Below are 18,266 nucleotides of genomic sequence, written 5' to 3'. Positions count from 1 at the left end.
TACAAAAAGGCATGACATCAGTGCTTACGATGCACTGAGGCTGAGCAATTGAGGAAGCAGATAAGAAAGTTCTTGGTGGTGTTTTCTCAGACACCATTTTTCATTTTTATTTATAGCGAAGCTTCAGGCCAGCGATGGCATAATAGTCTGCTGATTTATCATGAGATACTTCTGCTCTCAGCTACCATGCAACAGTTGCTTCCAGCCAATTATTTTGGATCCAGCCATCCATGGCAGATTTCTGTCTCTCAAAGTTTAGTTAAAACTTCCACTCTGCTTGATCTGCAGTACCTTAAAAACACACGTTCAAAGTCCCTGAGCTTGCTAACCGCTGGGAATTACGTTTGGTTTTGCAGACTTTTCTTTCAGGAAATACCCTAGTGCATACCTCTTTAAGCACGAATGTATTTACATGAAGCTCACCCGTATCGGTGACTTTTACAAAAATCCAGATGGGAATTTTACAACAACGCATTTCTTCTGTGGAAACATCATAGTCAAGCAGTTCAGTTGCCTGAAAGGAGCTTTCTAAAATATTGTCAGTAACAGAGTAAAATCTTACACACTCCAGCATTAAAATGTTGACTGAAGGAGGGATAGAGAGACGAAATACACAGTGAGCTCGCTTTCTTGTGGACTTTCGTTTATGAAGTATTCTAATTTGATTTTATATTTTTGACAAGTGCATTATTTTAAACTCTCAGTTCGGTTTTCAAGATGGCTGTAGAGCTCTCAGGAGCAAGGCTAGTGTCTTCCACAGAATCCCAGAATGGCAGGGGTTGGAAGGGACCTCAGGAGCTCACCCAGTCCCCCCCCCTGCTCAAGCAGGCTCACCCAGAGCAGGGGGCACAGGACAGCGTCCAGGCGGGGGTTGAATATCTCCAGAGAAGGAGACTCCACTCACCCCCAGGCAGCCTGTGCTAGGGCTCTTTGAAATCTTTGCCCTGGTTTTAAGGAGAGAGAGATGATTTATACACAATCTGTTAGGTTCATCACAAGTTCTGACCAGCTTTCCACTGGTTTCTGACCAGGTTTGATGAAGAGCATGTGCAATCATACCTGTCACACAAACCTGGCTGTTTTCTCAGCAGCCTGGCTGCTGGTGGGAGAACCACAAAAAGTCCAGGTGCAAAGTGTAAGAGTCCTTGCTTGGTTGGTGCTTCCAGCTTTCTCAGCTCCCATGCAGGATGGGATGCGACACGGAAACGTTTGAAGCGAGATGTTTCATCTTTCCAAACGTTTTGGGATATTTAGAAGAGGGGGAAAGCATTTTTGTAAAGCTGGACTACAATTTAATATCCTGTTGAGGAAGACGTAAGAAAGCCAGAAGCTTCTTGCTCCTAGGCATTAACGAAATAGTTAACAGCTTCTTTTTATGCCCCTTCTTTTTCAACATCGTCTGTTCAATAGCAGGTCCCTGCAATATGTCTGTTACCGGCCTGAAGGACTTCTGAAAAGCAAATGATAGAAGCAAAGTTAAGAGATGGAGCAGCAACTCCGCTTCAGTAACTCCTGCTCTCTTGAATTTGGTTATTTAATTTGTATGAAGGAACCAACCAGTTGAGCCGAGCCAAAGTAGAAAAAGCTGTCACATAGCTCAGGTTTGTGCACTGCACAAACTACCTTTGTCTTTTTTAATTGGAAGCAAATGAATCATGCAGATTGGGTTTAAAGTGCTATAAATCTAAATGGGCTGCTGAGAAAAGTGGAAGCCTACCATCTGGAGTCTGGAAATGAAACCGGGCAGCGAACCCACCCGCCAAGCTCCCGAAAGCTTGTTGGACATATGGGGATCATTTTTTCTCTGGAATGCGTTTGGCATTGTTGGGCACCTGTAGGAAGGGAGGAGGCCTGTTCATCCTTACTCTGCTCCTGGCCGTGCCCTGTGGGGCACTGATGGAAATTCTGTGCTGCAGAAGGAGGGAAGGAGTTGGTACAACTGACCAGGCAGCTCCAGCCAACCCTCCTGGCCTGCTTTGTGCCCGAGGTTGTGATGGGCCTTGGTTGTCACCTCCTGGTGAAGTTTGGATTTTGCTTAACAGGTTTTTTTTTCTTTCACTTTGGCCTGCCTTTAACTGAAACTTTATGAGTGGATGCCAGCGGGACACCCCTGTCCGGTGCTTTAGGATCAGTTGTGTCACTGGAGGAACAAAATAGCAGGTTTTTAATAGGGCGAGTCTGTTAGACATGCACACACTGATAAAAATCCTACAAAAAAGGAATCTTAAAATAAGTTGTATGGGACCGAAGGGTCACGTAGCCTCTTTCCCCAGCCCTGAGGCAGGATCGGGTCTACCTAAACCATCCCTCACCAGTGTTTGTCTAGCAGCTTCTCAAAAACCTCGGAGGAGAACAGCTCTATAGTCTCCCTTGGCAGCTTATTTGATCGTTCAAATCTTTGCAGGTTAGAAAGTTAGAAAACTTTCAATTATTTAAACCAAGTCTCCCTTTCTTCAATCAAATCCCTCCTATGGTGTGTTAAGATCAGGAGCGCAGACAGATATGCTTTAAGGAGCTGTAGATGCTCCATTTTATTGTGTGATGAGGAGCATAAGGGCTATGGTATGTGGTATCTAGTTACCAGGGCTTGAAAAATTTGATGGAACCCCTATGAAAGCAGAGGCATTTCTGCCTGTGTTCCCCATTTGTGGGCTGTAGGCGGGCATCGTGCGAGCCCAGCTTCTCACTCCTGACTGTGAACTGGGGGGGTGCTAGGATTCTTGCAAGAATGCAGCCCCTGGGCCCTGTTGAGTGCTCTATGTTTCTAAGAAGTTTTGAAATTTGAACCCATATGCCTTCTGGCTGCTGGAACGGAATTTTCTTTTTCCCTCTTCAATAAATATGTATGTCTGAGCTCTCATACTCCTTGTTCAGGCTCAGCTCTGGTTTGTGCTTGGAGAGGCGATGCAGGGAAGGGAGGCAAACTCCCTTGCCCGGAACAGCTCTAGCGTTTTTGGCTGCTCAAAGCTCTCCTAAAATGGAGGCAATAAAGATTTATGCAATAGAGGGATTTTCCAGTACACAGCCTGAGATGGGGAAAGACTTGCGGTAACGATTCAGGGGAGTTTACCACCTGGTGATCTCTGTTGCAGGAGGAAAGTCTGGGGATTTCATCCTGAGTGTCAGAGCCCTTGACCTGCTTATTAAGGAAAATTAGACTAAATTGCAGTGAAGACAGGGGAAGTCTTCAACAATTATGTTATTAAAGGATGTTATGTTCTCATTTCTGAGCCGCCAGGCAGGTGTTTGGAGTTGCTCTGTGCTTTAAAGCACCCTTGAGGGATGTGGTCTCTGTGCCGGGGGGGGGACAGTCCTAGCACTGGAAATTCCCTGTAGCCAAGGCTAGCGTGGCATGAGCAGTGCGTACCCCCCATGGCTCTTTGGCAGATACCTGCTGCTCCGGAGGGCCTGGGTTATCTACACTTTCTGTAAAAATTGGCAGCATCCTTCCCCTCAAGCTATGGGGCAGGCTGAGGGTCTCAGTCTGGCTGTGTCGTGGGCTCACCGAGACCTGGGTTCCCGTCCCTGTCAAACAAGAATAATGCGATTCACCAACCTTCTAAATGGCTCGAGACCAGCAGCTTAAGCTGATTGATAGGTGTAATCTCTGTGGTTCTCTGTTCTCTCCCCTTCTCGCTCCGTATGTGTATTTTATGTGCAGACTTCTTTATTCTACAGTAACTTCTGTCCACTTGTATGTGCCTTCCTTCACCATGGCTGCCTCTGCCACTCCAAGTATAGAGCCTGTTGTTTTACTTTGAACTTCTGTGCTAACAGTGATGCCGTGCTTTCCTTACCTTCTGAAATATCTCACTTCTGCATGTGGCTGTGGCTGCCTCCTTAGTTTTTGCTTTTATACAAGCTGCAGAGAGCCTCTCCGGAACTCCTCGCTTCCCTTGTGCTTTTCACGTGGCTGAAAAATGATGCAAATACCGCATAAAAACAAATGGGAGTTTGCATGCATGACTCCTGTAATCCCTAGAATGACTTAACACGTTTAATAGGATTAAAGTACTTGTACAACAGAGCAAGTTCTGCAGCATGGCTGTGAAATGGTGCAAAATATTGACTGCTCCTACAAGCTGGTATCCAAAAAAGTGCATGTGCTCTCAAAGCAAAAAGGAAGGTATTTGATTTAAATTCAGTTTCTAAAGTAGTACTTCTAATTCCATCAACATTCTCTGGTTTGGGGCCTTTTTCTTTTTAATGGGAACTGTTCTTAAAATGACAAATTCAACCATGATTATTTTTTTCACTTAAAGTTTTTTTGGGTCGCAGTTTGTAATAAAGTTTTTTTGGGTCAAATTGTTAGCTAAGGATTTGTTTCTAAAGTCCTTAAACAGAAATCCCTCTGTGTATAACACGCAGTACTAAAACTAGAAACTTGAGGTGAATTTAATTTGAGAAAAGGCTCCTTTAAATTTGGCAATGTTCCTGTTTTGCACCTGCAAGGGAAATGTATTGGGTTGCTTGTCTTTCAGTGCTTTGCGTTGCTGATTTTTAACCTGACAGATGCTGCATGAATTAATTGGATCTGGCTTTCGCTGTGGAGGTGCTCTCTTGTCGCCTGGACATCTCTTCCCTCAGTTGACCTGAGACAAGGGCTCGTTAGTGGAGCGATCCAATTGCTTTCTAATTCGCAAACTGCATGTAACTTTATGCACCTTTTCTTTAAAGCGGCCAGCTTGCAAGCTTCAGAATTGCAAAGGTGGAATGACTGTTATAATCAGGATAAGTAGGATTTGAAACAATTGAAGTTTAAATCTAAAATGATGACGATTAAGCTACAGCAGATAGAGTTCATGCTGCAGTTTGCCCGTCATATTATCGCAGCCTTTTATTTTTGTGGCGCCCCAAAGTGTGGGATGCTGCCAACAAATAACAGACTGCTTTCCCCAAGTGCTAGCAAAATTAATGGGAATCCAGATACAGCTTGACAATCCCTTAAACTTTAGCACGGTCCCTTGATTTTGACCTCAGTGCTTTGAAAGCAGGCTCTTCCATATATAGCGCCTATTTCCTGTAGAGCAGATTTCCCATATCTGAGTAAAGCTTATTGTTCTGAATGTTTTTGAAGCTTTTTACTGGGTGGGTTGGTTGATGAGTTCGTGAGGGGATGTCTGTGCCTGGTAAATGGCTAGTGAGACGGTGAAAATATTGCTCCAGGCTCTGTTTCAAATGGGCTCTCTGCTTCCTGACTGCTTTTTTTTTTGTCTTGTTTTTGCATTTAAACTTCAATGGTTTGAGTGAGGCACGGAGCAGCTCTGTTCTCCCCCGTTCTGACGTGCTGATGTTTGTGACCCTCCCCAGAACAACGACAACGAGACGGCGCTGCACTGCGCCGCACAGTACGGCCACACGGAGGTGGTGAAGGTCCTTCTGGAGGAGCTGACCGACCCCACCATGCGCAATAACAAGTTTGAGACTCCTCTGGACCTGGCCGCGCTCTACGGGAGGCTGGAAGTTGTGAAGATGCTCTTGAACGCTCACCCCAATCTTTTAAGCTGCAACACTAAGAAGCACACTCCCCTGCACTTGGCAGCTAGGAATGGTCACAAAACTGTAGTCCATGTCCTCCTGGATGCTGGCATGGATAGCAACTATCAGGTATCTAGTGTGTCGGGGTGTGAGGGGCTGGTCTGATTGCTGAGGGGGTGGAGAACCCCTGTAGATACAGAGAGCTCCACCTAACCCTCCTCCCAGAGGGATCATTTATGAAAGATGAGCGATAGCTTTGTTTTCCTCTGGGCTGTTTGTTCAGCTTTTGGTTGCGCTGAGAAGCTGCTCAGAGGGATTCTGGTGCTGTGCATGCTTCACGCGTGTTTGTTAGTTGGGCACAGAGCCCCAGATGCATAGCGAGGGAGGGAGGAAAAAAGCCTTTTCACCTAGGCTGTTCTGCCCCGCAAAACCATGAGCTCTTGATAGCAATGGAGGCAAACTGTTTCTCTTCCTATCGAGCCACTTGTGAATATGCTGTTTTCACAGCAGTAGCTTGTGCGTGGTGGTCTTGTCTTCTTTTTTTCAGGGCATGACCTCTTGCTAAGCTGTAGAAAGTCCTTTCTTGGTCTCTAACCTTGTCCCGCATGTCTCTCTGAAGACACCATCCCATTTTCCATTCCAAATTCTCAGCATTGTAGTAATATTGATAGTTTGTCCTCAGTTGTAGATATTGTTGCCCACACTTTGTATATGATGCCGTATATTTAATGCTTCTGTAACCTTCTAAAACATGTCTCCATCGCCATTCCCCACTGTCTAGCTTCATGCTATTTTCCATTTAATTTGCAGACTGAAAAAGGCAGTGCTTTGCACGAAGCTGCTTTGTTTGGCAAGACAGATGTGGTACAAATATTGCTGGCTGCAGGTGAGAGAATGTTCCCCTTTTGAAGCAGTAACATGGTGATCCCTTCAACCTAGCACTTAAGGAAACCCTTGCACAGTGGCAGCTATCAGTGTTGTTCCTCAGAGAGGATTATAGGAGAGGTTCTGTCTTGGTGTTTGGCTTTAAAACTGCTTCTCTAGAGCACTTTTTTTATCTCCTTCCTCCCACACCCAGCCATGATCACAAGTGTAAGCTCTAACTTGATTAAAGGCATGAATTTGCAAGTAGTTTGAAAATATTCTTGCTTTTGCCTTCTCTACACCTATTGCCATAGGTATTGATGTCAACATAAAGGACAACAGAGGCCTGACAGCTCTGGATATTGTGAGGGAACTGCCTTCTCAGAAAAGCCAACACATAGCGGCTCTCATTGAAGGTGAGTGGTGTAGCTCTGTGTGTGGGCAGGAGGGAAAAGTTTGGGGTGATGATTGTGCCAGTGCAAGTACAGGATTTTGTTCTTTAGTCCTGGAAAGTGCTGAAAGCAGAGCAGCCTTGATGAGAGTCTCACAGGTGTTGGATGATGCTGAAATGCTCGGGTAAACTGTCTTCAGAGCAAATGTTTGCGGGGGGGGGCGCGGGGATTTAGGGGGATTAGCTCCTTTGCTGAAGGAGTGTGGCATGACTTTTACAGTTTAAATGGGCTTAATTGAGCTTTGTTTAACTCACTTTAGAAGTTAATTAAAATTAAGGATAGTCTAAATCTGCTTGCAGAATGCAGAGTAATAGCTTTAGAAATGGTTTCGGATTAACTATCCTTTATGTGTCTGTGTAAGCAAATGGTCGTCCACAGATCTTACATCCTACTGCTCACTTCATCGCGAAGCTTGGGCATGGATCCTGCAGATGAGACTTACAGAAAAGGCCTTGATTACTTGTGGTTTATAAAGGAGCTTGGCCCATTGTGTCTGTCCAAGTTAGGGAGTGAAATGTGGCATCTTAGCTAAATTCATACCTTGTAATTATGCTGTCTCAATTTCCTCTCAGCTGTGGGGAAGAAAGATCAGAAGCAGAAGCAACTGGTGTGCATTATTCATGCTTAGCATTTGAGAGCTTTACAGGTTCAAAGCACTTTGCAGACTTTTAATTAAGCTTTGCCTGTGAGGCTGGTAGGTATTACCTCTAGTCTGAATTGAAGACGAAGATGAGCTTTAAAACTAAAGTTCTTGCAGGTAAATGCTGTTAGTTTGCTCCTGTAAGTGAGCTAGCTGCATGAGATGTTGCTGTCTGACTTGATTCACGTAAGCTTAATGTTTCTGGCTCTGCCTGTGGTTTGGGGACCACAGCTAGAATTGGTTTCGCTGCTGATTTATGACCCCAGCAGACCAGACTGCATCTCTGTTTAGTGATGCAGCTTGTGTCTACAACATGAAGTAATCTGCTCCATGGCATTGTGTCCATACAGGAGCTTTGCAGATTTCTCATTAAAGACTCTGTAAAAGTTCAAAGAACCATCCTTAACCTTGTGCGTGGGATTAAAGAGGCCGCCTGCTTCTATTTTGGGATCTGAGCTGCAAGTTTTAATAATGCACTTCAGTTATTTTTTTGAGAATTAATAAGCTGACAGTTGGCCTTCCATCCACAAGGGAGGAAGTACCATATGCTGAAGTGGACGTAAAACTAGATTGACATGAACTGACCCTGTTGCTCCCATCTCATTACAGATTACACAATTGGGAAGAAAAGTGCCAAAGCTGCAGAGAAGAGTGTTCAAGCGCCGCTTGTTCCAGCCACTGATCCCGTGTGCCAGATATCTCAGGGTATGCGTCCGTGCAACACGGCAGTCACTAGCACTCTTCTTTCTGCAAGTGTTCCAAGGGCAGAAGCTCCTGAGTGATGCTCTCATCTCTCTCTTCCTCTTGCAGGTGATGTGGAGAAAGCAGTTACAGAACTGATCATAGATTTTGATGTGAACCCAGAAAAGGAGAGCCCCTATGAAGCTTTATACAATGCAACATCCTGCCACTCCCTGGACAGCCTTGCCAGTGGGAGATCTTCAGATCGAGAGTCTGTGAATAAGGAAGCGGAATCTACTGGTCTCAAAGCAGCGGGAGTCAGGCCTGTATGTAGCTATGTGTGTTCATCTCTGCTTGCCTTAAAAAGATAGGTAACTTACCTCTGTTTTCATGGTTTTGCAGCAGGCTGCCAATCCCCCAGCTTGAGGAAATCTTTACACCCATCCCTGACATTGATTAGAGCAGGCAGGTACCTCTCCTTTTTCACTGGCCTGTTCACATAACCTCCGGTGCATTGCCCACAAGTACCTGCTTTTACCTGCCTGGTTTTACCTAGTGTTGCATCCTCCTGTGTTCTGGCAGTTGAATACTGGCACCTGTGAATTCTGGTTTGTCAGGACGTTGCACTTAGCTGAAGGGCTAACTTGTCTAGAAGAAACTTTCAGTAACTTTTGTGTGGAGCATTTTTCCTCATCTCTCTTGCTTTCTGCCTTGCCCAAGAGAATGCTCTCAAGAAATTATCTTTATGAATATCCTGTTGGAAACTAGTTGGCAGCAGAAACATTTTTTTTCTTTGTGTATTACTTGCAGAAATCTGTAGAGGGTACTCAAGGCTTTACAAGGCAATGCAGAGCTCCTGGAACTGTCTCCAAAGAAGTCTTCCTCACCTTCTGTTAGTTGCATCTGCTACCCCCTTAGTAATTGGTGGCAACACTGCTATGGGGCAGATGGGATGCTGGCCTTGCAGCATGCTGTGTCAGCTTCAGGGTTTGTTTTCTGGTTGGTTTTACAAAGCCCGCTCCATGAATGTATTTTTGGACAAAAGGCAAAGCAGCAATGAACAATTAAACTGCTGGTGGTACTGTAACCGTGCTTCCTCTCTCTCTGCAAAGAGGTGCATCCTTTTTCCTGTACTATAGCAGATATAGTAGAAATGAGGCAAAAAGCTTTAGAAGACTGACGTTTCAGCCAGATCTCTCTTTAGGGTATGCAGTACAAGACGCACTATCCTGTTAGTAAGTTGTGGTGGCTTGTATGTACTGCCCTGTGTTGATAATGTCTGATGGGAAAGAAGCCCAGCTCTGTCACAAATAAGAAAAGATGAGAGGCTGAACTGCAGTGAAAAGGGAGAAGAGAGAGGGATGTGGTCCAGGAGCTTGCGGGAGTTTGTCCCAAACCTTGCTTGAGTTTTTTTTGGGAGTGGTTCACCTCTGCCATCTTTCCCTTTGCCATTAGATGGAGCTGTTGCAGGGCAGGAGATGACCCAGAGATGTGTTTAGCTCTGCATGGAGACAAGGCAGCGCTGCTCTAACTGCCCACGGGCAATCTTGGGACATTTGAGAAATGCAGTGCAGCATTGTGTCTTGATCTCTAGGGTTTTCCACTATAAAAAGTGTCTCTGGAATCACTTATTCCCGTTACTGTTTCATTAAGACAAGTGATGAGTCTTCCCTTTCTACCCATTTGCATGAGTTCATTACTGACCTTCACTGTGAAATGCTATGCCATTGAGATTACCAGTCTGGGTCTGAATGAACTGGCTTAATTAATGAAGCAATAAACCTGTGTACACAGCACCTTCTACCCAGGAAATTTTATTCTCCTGAAAGCATGGCTGATGCTCACGTGGGTCTGAGCTGGCCTTGTGCTGTGTTACCACTGCGGAGCAGAAGTGGGTGGTCTGTGTTATCAGTAGCAGTCCATCCACGGGACTGCAGTACGGTGAATCTGCAGAAAGGGATATCCTGCTGGAGAGGAGGAGGAAGAAAGGCAGCAACCCTTGCCAAGCTCTGTGCTGTTAGGACTGAACTTCAACTCCATCCGGCCTAATTTGAGGAGGTCCTTACGATGCTGCATTCACAGCAGCATGGATGTAGTGTTGGTGGAAGCAGAAGGGGCAGTGCTTTAACACAACACAGTTGACAGTGGTCTTCTAAACCGCAGAGAGAACGTCCACCCCCCCCTGCCAAGCCTCCACCTGATGAAGAGGAGGATCAGCCTGTGGAGAAGAAGATAGGCCGTGGTGCTTCCTGTGAGGTATGTGGGACTTGATCTGGGCTGTTTTATACAAACGTGATTTAAAGAACAGTTTTAGTAATTTGGGAGGAGCCAACTATGATGTTACCTCTCTTGGAAGTTGGATTGTGAATGTGAAGTTTTCTTTCACTCCAGCATTGCCATTGTCGCTTGCCATGGGAACTTCCTTTGTGCGGTTCTTCCAGGGCACCTCTGTGCTGACCTTCAGCCTCACTTTCCTATTCTTGGCTGGGAATTCCCTTAGGAAGAGATTTTTCTGAGCCATGTTGCGATGTGGACTGTTGCCCACTTGTAATGACCCTACCAAATGGATCTTCACTTGAGACTGAAACCCAGAGGGCCGTCGCTTCCTGCTTCCTCTTTGCTTCCAGCTGTGGAGGGGATGCGTGGGCTTGTGGGTCCCACTGACGTGAACAGGGATCAGGGGCTTGAATTCAGCTGAGAATCTGGCCCAGCATATGTTAAAGCTGTTTTCCACAGAGGTCAATGAGTGTGAGCTGCTTTTTGATGACACTAAAGCTTTCCTGTTCTGCGTTGTTGCTCCTGGGCTTCCCGGGTGTGAAACCACAAATGTGACTTGGCAACTTCTGCCGACACCCAGGAAGATCTTCAAAGCCAAAGCAAATCTTGTGGATTTCCTTGCTTTTCCAAATGCAGGAGGTTGCATGTAAAACAAGTGGAGTGTGTGCTGCCTCTAGCTCTTGGAACAGACTCCAGTTCACCAGATGCTTTGCTTTGAATTTGTTGATCTGCTGAAGTTCCTACAAGGCATAAATGTGAGCTGTTTTCTGAAGGATGTCAAATCTACACGAGACATGAGTAAACATTATTTGCTTTGATAGAACTGACTTTTTATAGAGAGAGTAAAGCTCCAAACAGTGCATAAACAGTAAAATTGAAATGTGAAATTGTGAACTGATCTCTCCACTGCTGTTAAAATGGTTTTGCAGTGTGTGATAACCAGTCCCATGGCTGGCTCTGGGCAGAGGAGAGCTGGGTAGCAGGTCACGGCATAATTGGAAAGCAGAACTTGTTTATGATGATAAACACAAGGGAGGGAAACGTGCATTGACTGCTCCTGCTGAGTTATCTTGCCATATTTAATTATAAAACACCTGCTGTGTTGTCCTGCCATTAACAGCTTTGGAAACATGATCCATTAAAGGAAGTCTGGCTGGCAAATTGACTTGTACACAAGTGACTCGCTGGGGAGATCTTGATTCTCAGTCAACTTCATTGCCATAACTTACAGGCAGTGTGCGTCGCTGCCTGGAAATGACCTTCTAGATGTACCAGTAAGGCAGTTTGGGGTCTAATTCTTCTTCTTTGCTTGCTACTTCTGGGGTGCTCAGCTTTTCTGACTCTTGCCCACTGTTTATTATCTCAGTACATGTTCTCTCTGGGTTGGGCAGGTGTGAACAGGAATACGCTTAGGGAATGCTGTAAACGTCTCAGAACAGCATCCTGATCTGCCATCCTCCAGACCTGCTCTCGCATTAGAGCCAGGACAGTTAGTCATGGAATATTCTGGGGTTGGGCCAAACTCTAGTTTCAAAAGTAGTCTTTATTCCGTTGCCAAGATGAGGCTATCAGTCAAAGCAGATGTGCATAAACAAGAAAATTTTAACTTTCGTCATGGAAAAACATTAGCACAAACAGGCAGAAGAGCTGGTTGTTTGGAGGTGCTCGCATGCTGCCTTTCACTATCTGCAGAAACCTTCTGGGTTTGTAGCTGAATAAGAGGCTGCGTTGTCAAATTAAACTTCAATTCCATTTGTTTACTACTCATCTCCGAAAGGGAAGTGCAGACAAAAGAGAAGGCGCCGTGATTGTTCCAGCAGTTTAGTCTGCAGTTCTGGTGGGGGAGGAGAGAGAAAGGAGATGAGTTACCCTTAAAAAAATTTTTCAAAGTCCAGTGCTGTGGATCAAGGACACTTTAAAGAGCGTTATTAAAATAGTCATCTTTTGGGGCTTTGCTAATAATGGATATTTATACATGCTAACCAACGTATAAATAAGTGATAGATGAATTGGAAGAAAGTTTTATTTGATTTTGTTACTCCTGGTTGCAGAGCCTACAGAGCAAGCACGGTTCTGCAGTGGTCTTCATTTTGAGTGAATTTGAACCTGAAACTCTGTTTAAAGCTCAGAAGGATGAGAGATGGAGAAAATAAAGTGTAACCAGGCCTATAAATGCATGCACAAAAGTTTACAAAGCGAAAGCTGGGAATTGTGTGCTGCTGGAGAGCTACTGCCTTCGAATTCGTTTGGTGCATTTGAAAGAGGACAGCACGGTAATCGTTGTCTGCAGGAGTCTTAGGGGCACGCTAATGCCTGGCTTGAGGTCCAGGCTACAACTGTTCCAACAGGCTGCCGCTGTGCAGTATTTTTCCAAGATCTCTGGCGAGAGCCTGTTACCTACTGTTATGGTCTGATGTTTTTGTGCCACCATCTGGTCAGAATTTTTTTTTCCTTAATTTGCTCATTACGAGCTCCTTCACCTGAAAAGGAGCAGGTCTGCCTGACAGCTCATGCTTGAAGCAGGTAGAATGAATACTTTCTTTGCTCGACATGGCCCATTTCCTCCCATTGAGAAAGTTGATTTAAAAGCCAGCTGGGCTTATGCAGAAACAGTACACGGATGCAAGACTCCTGTCTGTGCTGCTGACTCCTGGGTGTCTTTCCAAGATTCCCTAAGCTTCCAGAGGTCCTGGCTAGATTGCAGTTGGGTAGGTACCTATTTGCCCTTGAAGCAATTCTGATGCTTTCACTTTGGGGAAGAAATTAGAGGTGGTGCTCAGTTTGCTGTCTAGATGGTGGCAGTTCCAGGAGTCTGTGGACAGTAGGAGAGCCCTCCTTGGGTGATGTTTGATGTTTTGTTCAGACCTGTTCTTCCCTGTCTTGGCAGCAGGTAGGGATCGCTTGCTTTCTGGCTTGGGTTTGACCCCATCACGGTTGGCTGTAGGCACAAGTGGTTCCTGGGACAGGGATGCATCAACCTGCCAGGGTCTGGCCAGGAGATGGTGCTGAAAGGCAGCTGACCATGCAGGCATGGTGCCTGGAAGCCCAGTTTAGCCCTGTTAGCACTGGGATGGCCCACATGGCTCCCTAAGGATGCCAAATGCCTGTGATCCTGGGCATTGAGGTAGACCAACTTGTCTGAGTCTGCAGCAAGACTCGTTTGGATTCTACATCAAGACCGCAGCCCTGCATGTGGATGGTGGCTTTCCAGAGCGGCTTGCTGGAGGGTCTGCCAATATTACAAACAGGCTCTAATCAGAGGCTTTGGGGGATTTCAATGAGCACAATCGTTGCTGCACATCCTGAGGTTACACTGAGTTTATACAGTGTTGCCCAAGGGCTCTTTAGTCCTAAATACACTGTGCATCCTGAAGCTAGAAATGCTAGATCCGAGACTTCTGAGAAGGTAGCATGGATTTGGGCTTTTTTTTTTTTTTTTTTTTCCCAGCCACATCCTAATAGGGCCAGCAACTAAATAATGAACGACGATGCAAATTCCAATAGCAACAGTAAGTCTGAGTTGGAATGAACAGGAATAATGCTCTCAGCTCTTTTCCCCCCTCCAGGCTGCCTGCAGACCTTGCACAGTGAATCAGTTGGTCAGTGCTAGGAAGCTGTCAGCAACCTGAAATACTCGAAAATAACGGGGGGTTGGGTGGGATTTTTTGGGGGGCCGGGCGGAGTGGAGTATTACGTTTTGGATCACACTCCACAGAGAAGGTGTTGCCTCTGCCAATTCCTTGCTTAAACCATGGCATAAAGAGGCCTTGTGCTTTATTGCTGGGATAAATAGCATTGCTTTGTGGAGCACTACATTATGCTGTTTTTCATTAGGCCTCTGTCGCACGAGGAAAGAGCAGGGGAAGTGGAGCTGAGGAAGAGGAACACCCTTACGAGCTATTGCTTACAGCAGAAACTAAAAAGCCAGTTGCGGTGGATAGGAAAACAAAAGGTAAGTGACCATCCCAAAAGCTGTTTGCTTAGATGCATTTCAGGAAAATATAGAGGGCAGAGAGTAATTGGAACAATTAAACTCTTTGCTGGGTGGGGCGGCTGGGGTCTGGATTGCAATTGTTTTGTTTCCTGGTGATTTTCACTTTTATAAAGGAGATATCTAAATGTTCCTGTACAACATGTACACAGAGGAAGGGCAACTCTGCTGTTTTGACAACGAAGAGATTGCGAGGACCTACTTTGTTAACTTAGAAAATAAGCAAATCTTGTGCACAGTCAAGTAAATGCGGAGGGGCGGAAGGCTGTGCCATGTTGTTACAAGTGAGATGAACCGATGCAAGCATTTAAATGAGCCGTATTCTCCATCCAGCTGAATTTAAAGACCTGCTGGCATTGCATATTTTATCAGCAGATGATTGGCTCTGCTATCCTAGTCTTAAAATCAACATCCCGCTGTGTATTAAAAGCTAATTCGAGATGTAAACTAACGAAGGAGGAAAACAAACATGTGTAGAGCAAGCCCCTTTCTAGAACTGACTGCAAATCCACTGTATAGCCAGGTTAAGTATCAAACTAGTCTCTTCTCCCCGAGGGACTTCTGTGCTTTGCAAAGGATCTGGGAACACCTTGTCTCTTGTGTTTGGCTATTGCTGGGCTTTTTGGCTTTCCTTCAACAACAACAACAAACGATTTGTTTAGAGGAAAAACATCTCTTGCTTTATTCAAAAATCCTGAGCAGGAATTTGGAAGGATTTAGGTTGGATTCTAAACCTGGAAACCATCTCACTTTGAGGATGAACAGAGGATAATGAGGACTCGATGTGATGCCTCATTGACTGCCCTGTAAGACTGCATTTTTTTTTTTTCCCTTCCCTTCTTGCAGCGTGCTAGCTTGAGTCCTGCCGCACTCCTCGCTTGTATAGCGTGGCACAAGAGGTCATTGTTTTCCCACCAGCATTTGCCAAAGCCACTTGCTGCCGGAGGCAAAGTTAGGATGCTTTTCAGGTTGGTGCTTTGCAGTCTTGGCCAGGAATAGTCCTTGGGCAACAGCCATTGAACCAGAAGCTTTCAGGCTATCTTTTCAGCGTGCAGCTATTGCTGGTTATTCAAGTGCAAGCTATTCCTGACTGCTTTGCTCCTTTCTCTGGCTACCGTGTCTAGGCTTGATTAATATGAGTGAAGGCATGTTGTAGTTATGTGTCAGATTAAAATAAAATCTCAAAGTAAGGGACCTGCTTGTTCTCGATGCAAATCTCTTCCCCCGAACACCTGAAGACATTGGTACTGCAGGCAGTCTCAGCCCCATTTCATGGAGACGTTGTAGGAAGCATCTTTAGCCTTTAAGGATCCAGAGCAGAGTCCTGACTCTTAATGTACAGCTGGAATGATAATAGCTGTGACTTCAGGGTTTTCAGTCTATGGAAAGTGTCACTGTGTTTGTAACAAGCCAAGAGCCCTTTCCACTGTTGTAGTGGGAGAAATCCAAGGATGCAGTTGAGTTTTCTCATCTTCCAGGACTTGTCTGCTCTTTTAAATGTAATTAGCACTGTGACTAATGTGGAGCCTTCAGCCTGGTGAGAGCTGCTCCTAGGCGGAAGGGGCCCAGCCAATGTTTTTCTCATCTCTTGCATTTCTTAAGCTTGCCAGGACTGTCTCCCGTTGCTCTTCATGGTGGACCCGGAGAAAGGGGCAGGATTGTTTGCCCCCCCTTCTCCAAAGGGTACCAGCTGTTTTCCAAAACATTTCAGTGATCCCTGTGGCGCGACAGCACGTGTGGCAGTGTCCCCAGCTGGCAGCTCTCCCTGTACTGCAGGAGCAGCTCAGCTTTGGCAGGGCCCCATGTCATCCTTCACCTGGTCTTGTCCTCTTGGGGACTTCAGGCCTCTGAGCCCCAGTAGGAAATGAGGCACTGACTATTTTTTTCTTTTGTCTTTAGCACTATTTTGTGTTGTTCATCCTTGCTTTTTCTCACAGGTTGCTTTTTCCTGCACATGAGTTTTGTAACTGCTCTGGAAGGGTGAATCAGCTTTGAAATCTGCTTTATTATGCTGGGGACAGAAGGAAATGTTTCCAGCTTTCACAGTAGTTGGGGTCAGGTGCCAGAAGGGCATGTGGAAGCAGACATCACTAAGTATGAAATGCTAGGTATATGCTGATACGGGCAGAGAAGATGCATTTAGGGAGTAACAGAGTCGTTTTGGCAAAAAGTTAAACAAGGGCCAAGTGAGAGATTGAAGCCCTAATCGGGGTGTTGGAGAATCTTCCCACCTCTGGATCAGAAGGGTCCTGGAACATCAAAGACAGCAGCTCAATCCCAAGCCAAGGAGCAGGCTGAAGCATGGCTTCACATTGCTTCTTGGCCCTTGATCCAAGAGGCCAGGCTTCTAGATGTTACTTGATGAGTTCTGGAGGAGCCTTTGGTCAGAAGAGAAGGACTCTGATTCTTGCGGGCTATTGAGAAGGGCTTTTCAGGGCAGCTGAAAGGCTGAATTTCAGGCACGCTGGTTTTAATGGTGCCTTTCATATGTGATAGCTGCCTTTGTTCCTCTTGCTGCAAGTTGTCTTGTATCCAGTGAGTAGATGAATGTGGTATTATCTGCCTGGCTTTGGTTGCCTTTTGTGTATGTTACAGCAGTTTGCTGTCACATGCTGGAGCACTAGGAAAAGTTGGCTTAATGCTTTGGGCAGAGTATCAGAAGTGGTTTGAGCCAAATGCTTTCCCATCCCCTTTGGTAAGGAAACTATGTGCAATCGCACGCATGAAGTCAGGGCATTCAGACCTTGTAACGGGACTCGTAGAAAGGCCAAGAGTGGCGAACTAACCAGGAGGAGACTGTGCAACTCCTGCTGCGTCCAGAGAGACCTGATGGAGGATGAATGCGGAAAATACTTCTGAGTTTTGATGTCTGTCTTGCTTCTCAGGAGAGCCATCCACAAGTGCTGTCAGCAGTAACCAGCTGCAGGTAGGACTGACTTGGTTCCTTCTGACGGTTATTAAAAACTGATACTTGTTGAGGTTCTGCTGTGCTGCTTCCAGAGGAAGCCCAGCTTGAAGACCCTATTTTTGCCCCTCCTCCTGCTAGAGTTATTCTTTATGGTTGTACCGGCTCAACCAGATGCTTGGTTGTGCTCTAAACCAGATATCTGACCCTATGATAAAAGATGAAACATGCTGCTGAGAGATTTAAAGAAAATATCTTTTCACAGAGCCAGAGTATGGCTGCAGAAGCAGCAGGGTGGGTATCACTATAGGGAATCTGTGGGGGCACATGGATATTGCAGACAAGGGACAGAAACCTCTTGGTTTGTCATGAGATGAAGGATAGTGTAGAACCATGGCCTGCATGCCCTCCCTTGGTTTTATCATGGCTGGAGGACAGACCCTTTTCTGATGTCTCGGGTCCAAGCCTGCATTTCTGCAGACATGATGTGACTGCACAGAAGCTTCTAAACATGTTAGTGATCTCTCTCTAAGCAACTAGGGCAGTGGTTTATTGCCCTTTCTTAAAAGGGGAAGAGGGGAGGGAGTACAAATGAGCACAAGTTCAGGTAGGTTTTGGGGATAAATTGTCCAAAATGACTGAGCTTGATGAGACCAATACGGGAGCGTGCTGTGCATTTCTGGGTTTGCGCGTGCTGTGTAAATGAGCCTTTGTTTTAGTTTGACAGCACCTGAAGGTTATTTTTGCACCTCTAAAGTAGCACCCTAAAGACCAGCTTCCCTCTCTTCCCTGGCCTTCTATGCCACAGGAGATAGGTTTGCATCCTCCTCACTTGACAAATTCTGGCACAGGGAACCTTTTCTCTGTGAAAGCTAGAGGCTAGCACATGCCCTTGCTAGTTTTAAGGTTGGGGAGCTTGAGCAGAAAGCAGCTGCAATAACAGCTTCATTCTCTTAATCCAGGGGCATGGAACAATTC

At 45.7% G+C, this 18,266-nt stretch overlaps 1 protein-coding gene across 1 annotated transcript in view; it reads left to right on the top strand.

The window, feature by feature from the left end:
- The window catches only part of ANKS1A (ankyrin repeat and sterile alpha motif domain containing 1A), a 98,860-nt gene that overhangs the window by 19,817 nt on the left and 60,777 nt on the right, over positions 1–18,266 (top strand). The window contains 7 exon segments of the mRNA XM_009638194.2: positions 5,311–5,607; positions 6,289–6,364; positions 6,657–6,758; positions 8,044–8,139; positions 8,245–8,441; positions 10,279–10,371; positions 14,227–14,344. Coding sequence (XP_009636489.2) covers positions 5,311–5,607; positions 6,289–6,364; positions 6,657–6,758; positions 8,044–8,139; positions 8,245–8,441; positions 10,279–10,371; positions 14,227–14,344 — 979 coding nt within the window.

The sequence above is a fragment of the Egretta garzetta genome, unplaced genomic scaffold (assembly GCF_000687185.1).
Source record: "Egretta garzetta isolate BGI_Z169 unplaced genomic scaffold, ASM68718v1 scaffold105, whole genome shotgun sequence".
Classification (NCBI taxonomy): domain Eukaryota; kingdom Metazoa; phylum Chordata; class Aves; order Pelecaniformes; family Ardeidae; genus Egretta; species Egretta garzetta.
Note: the sequence above shows the minus strand (reverse complement) of the source record. Positions and strands in the feature narration are given on the sequence as shown.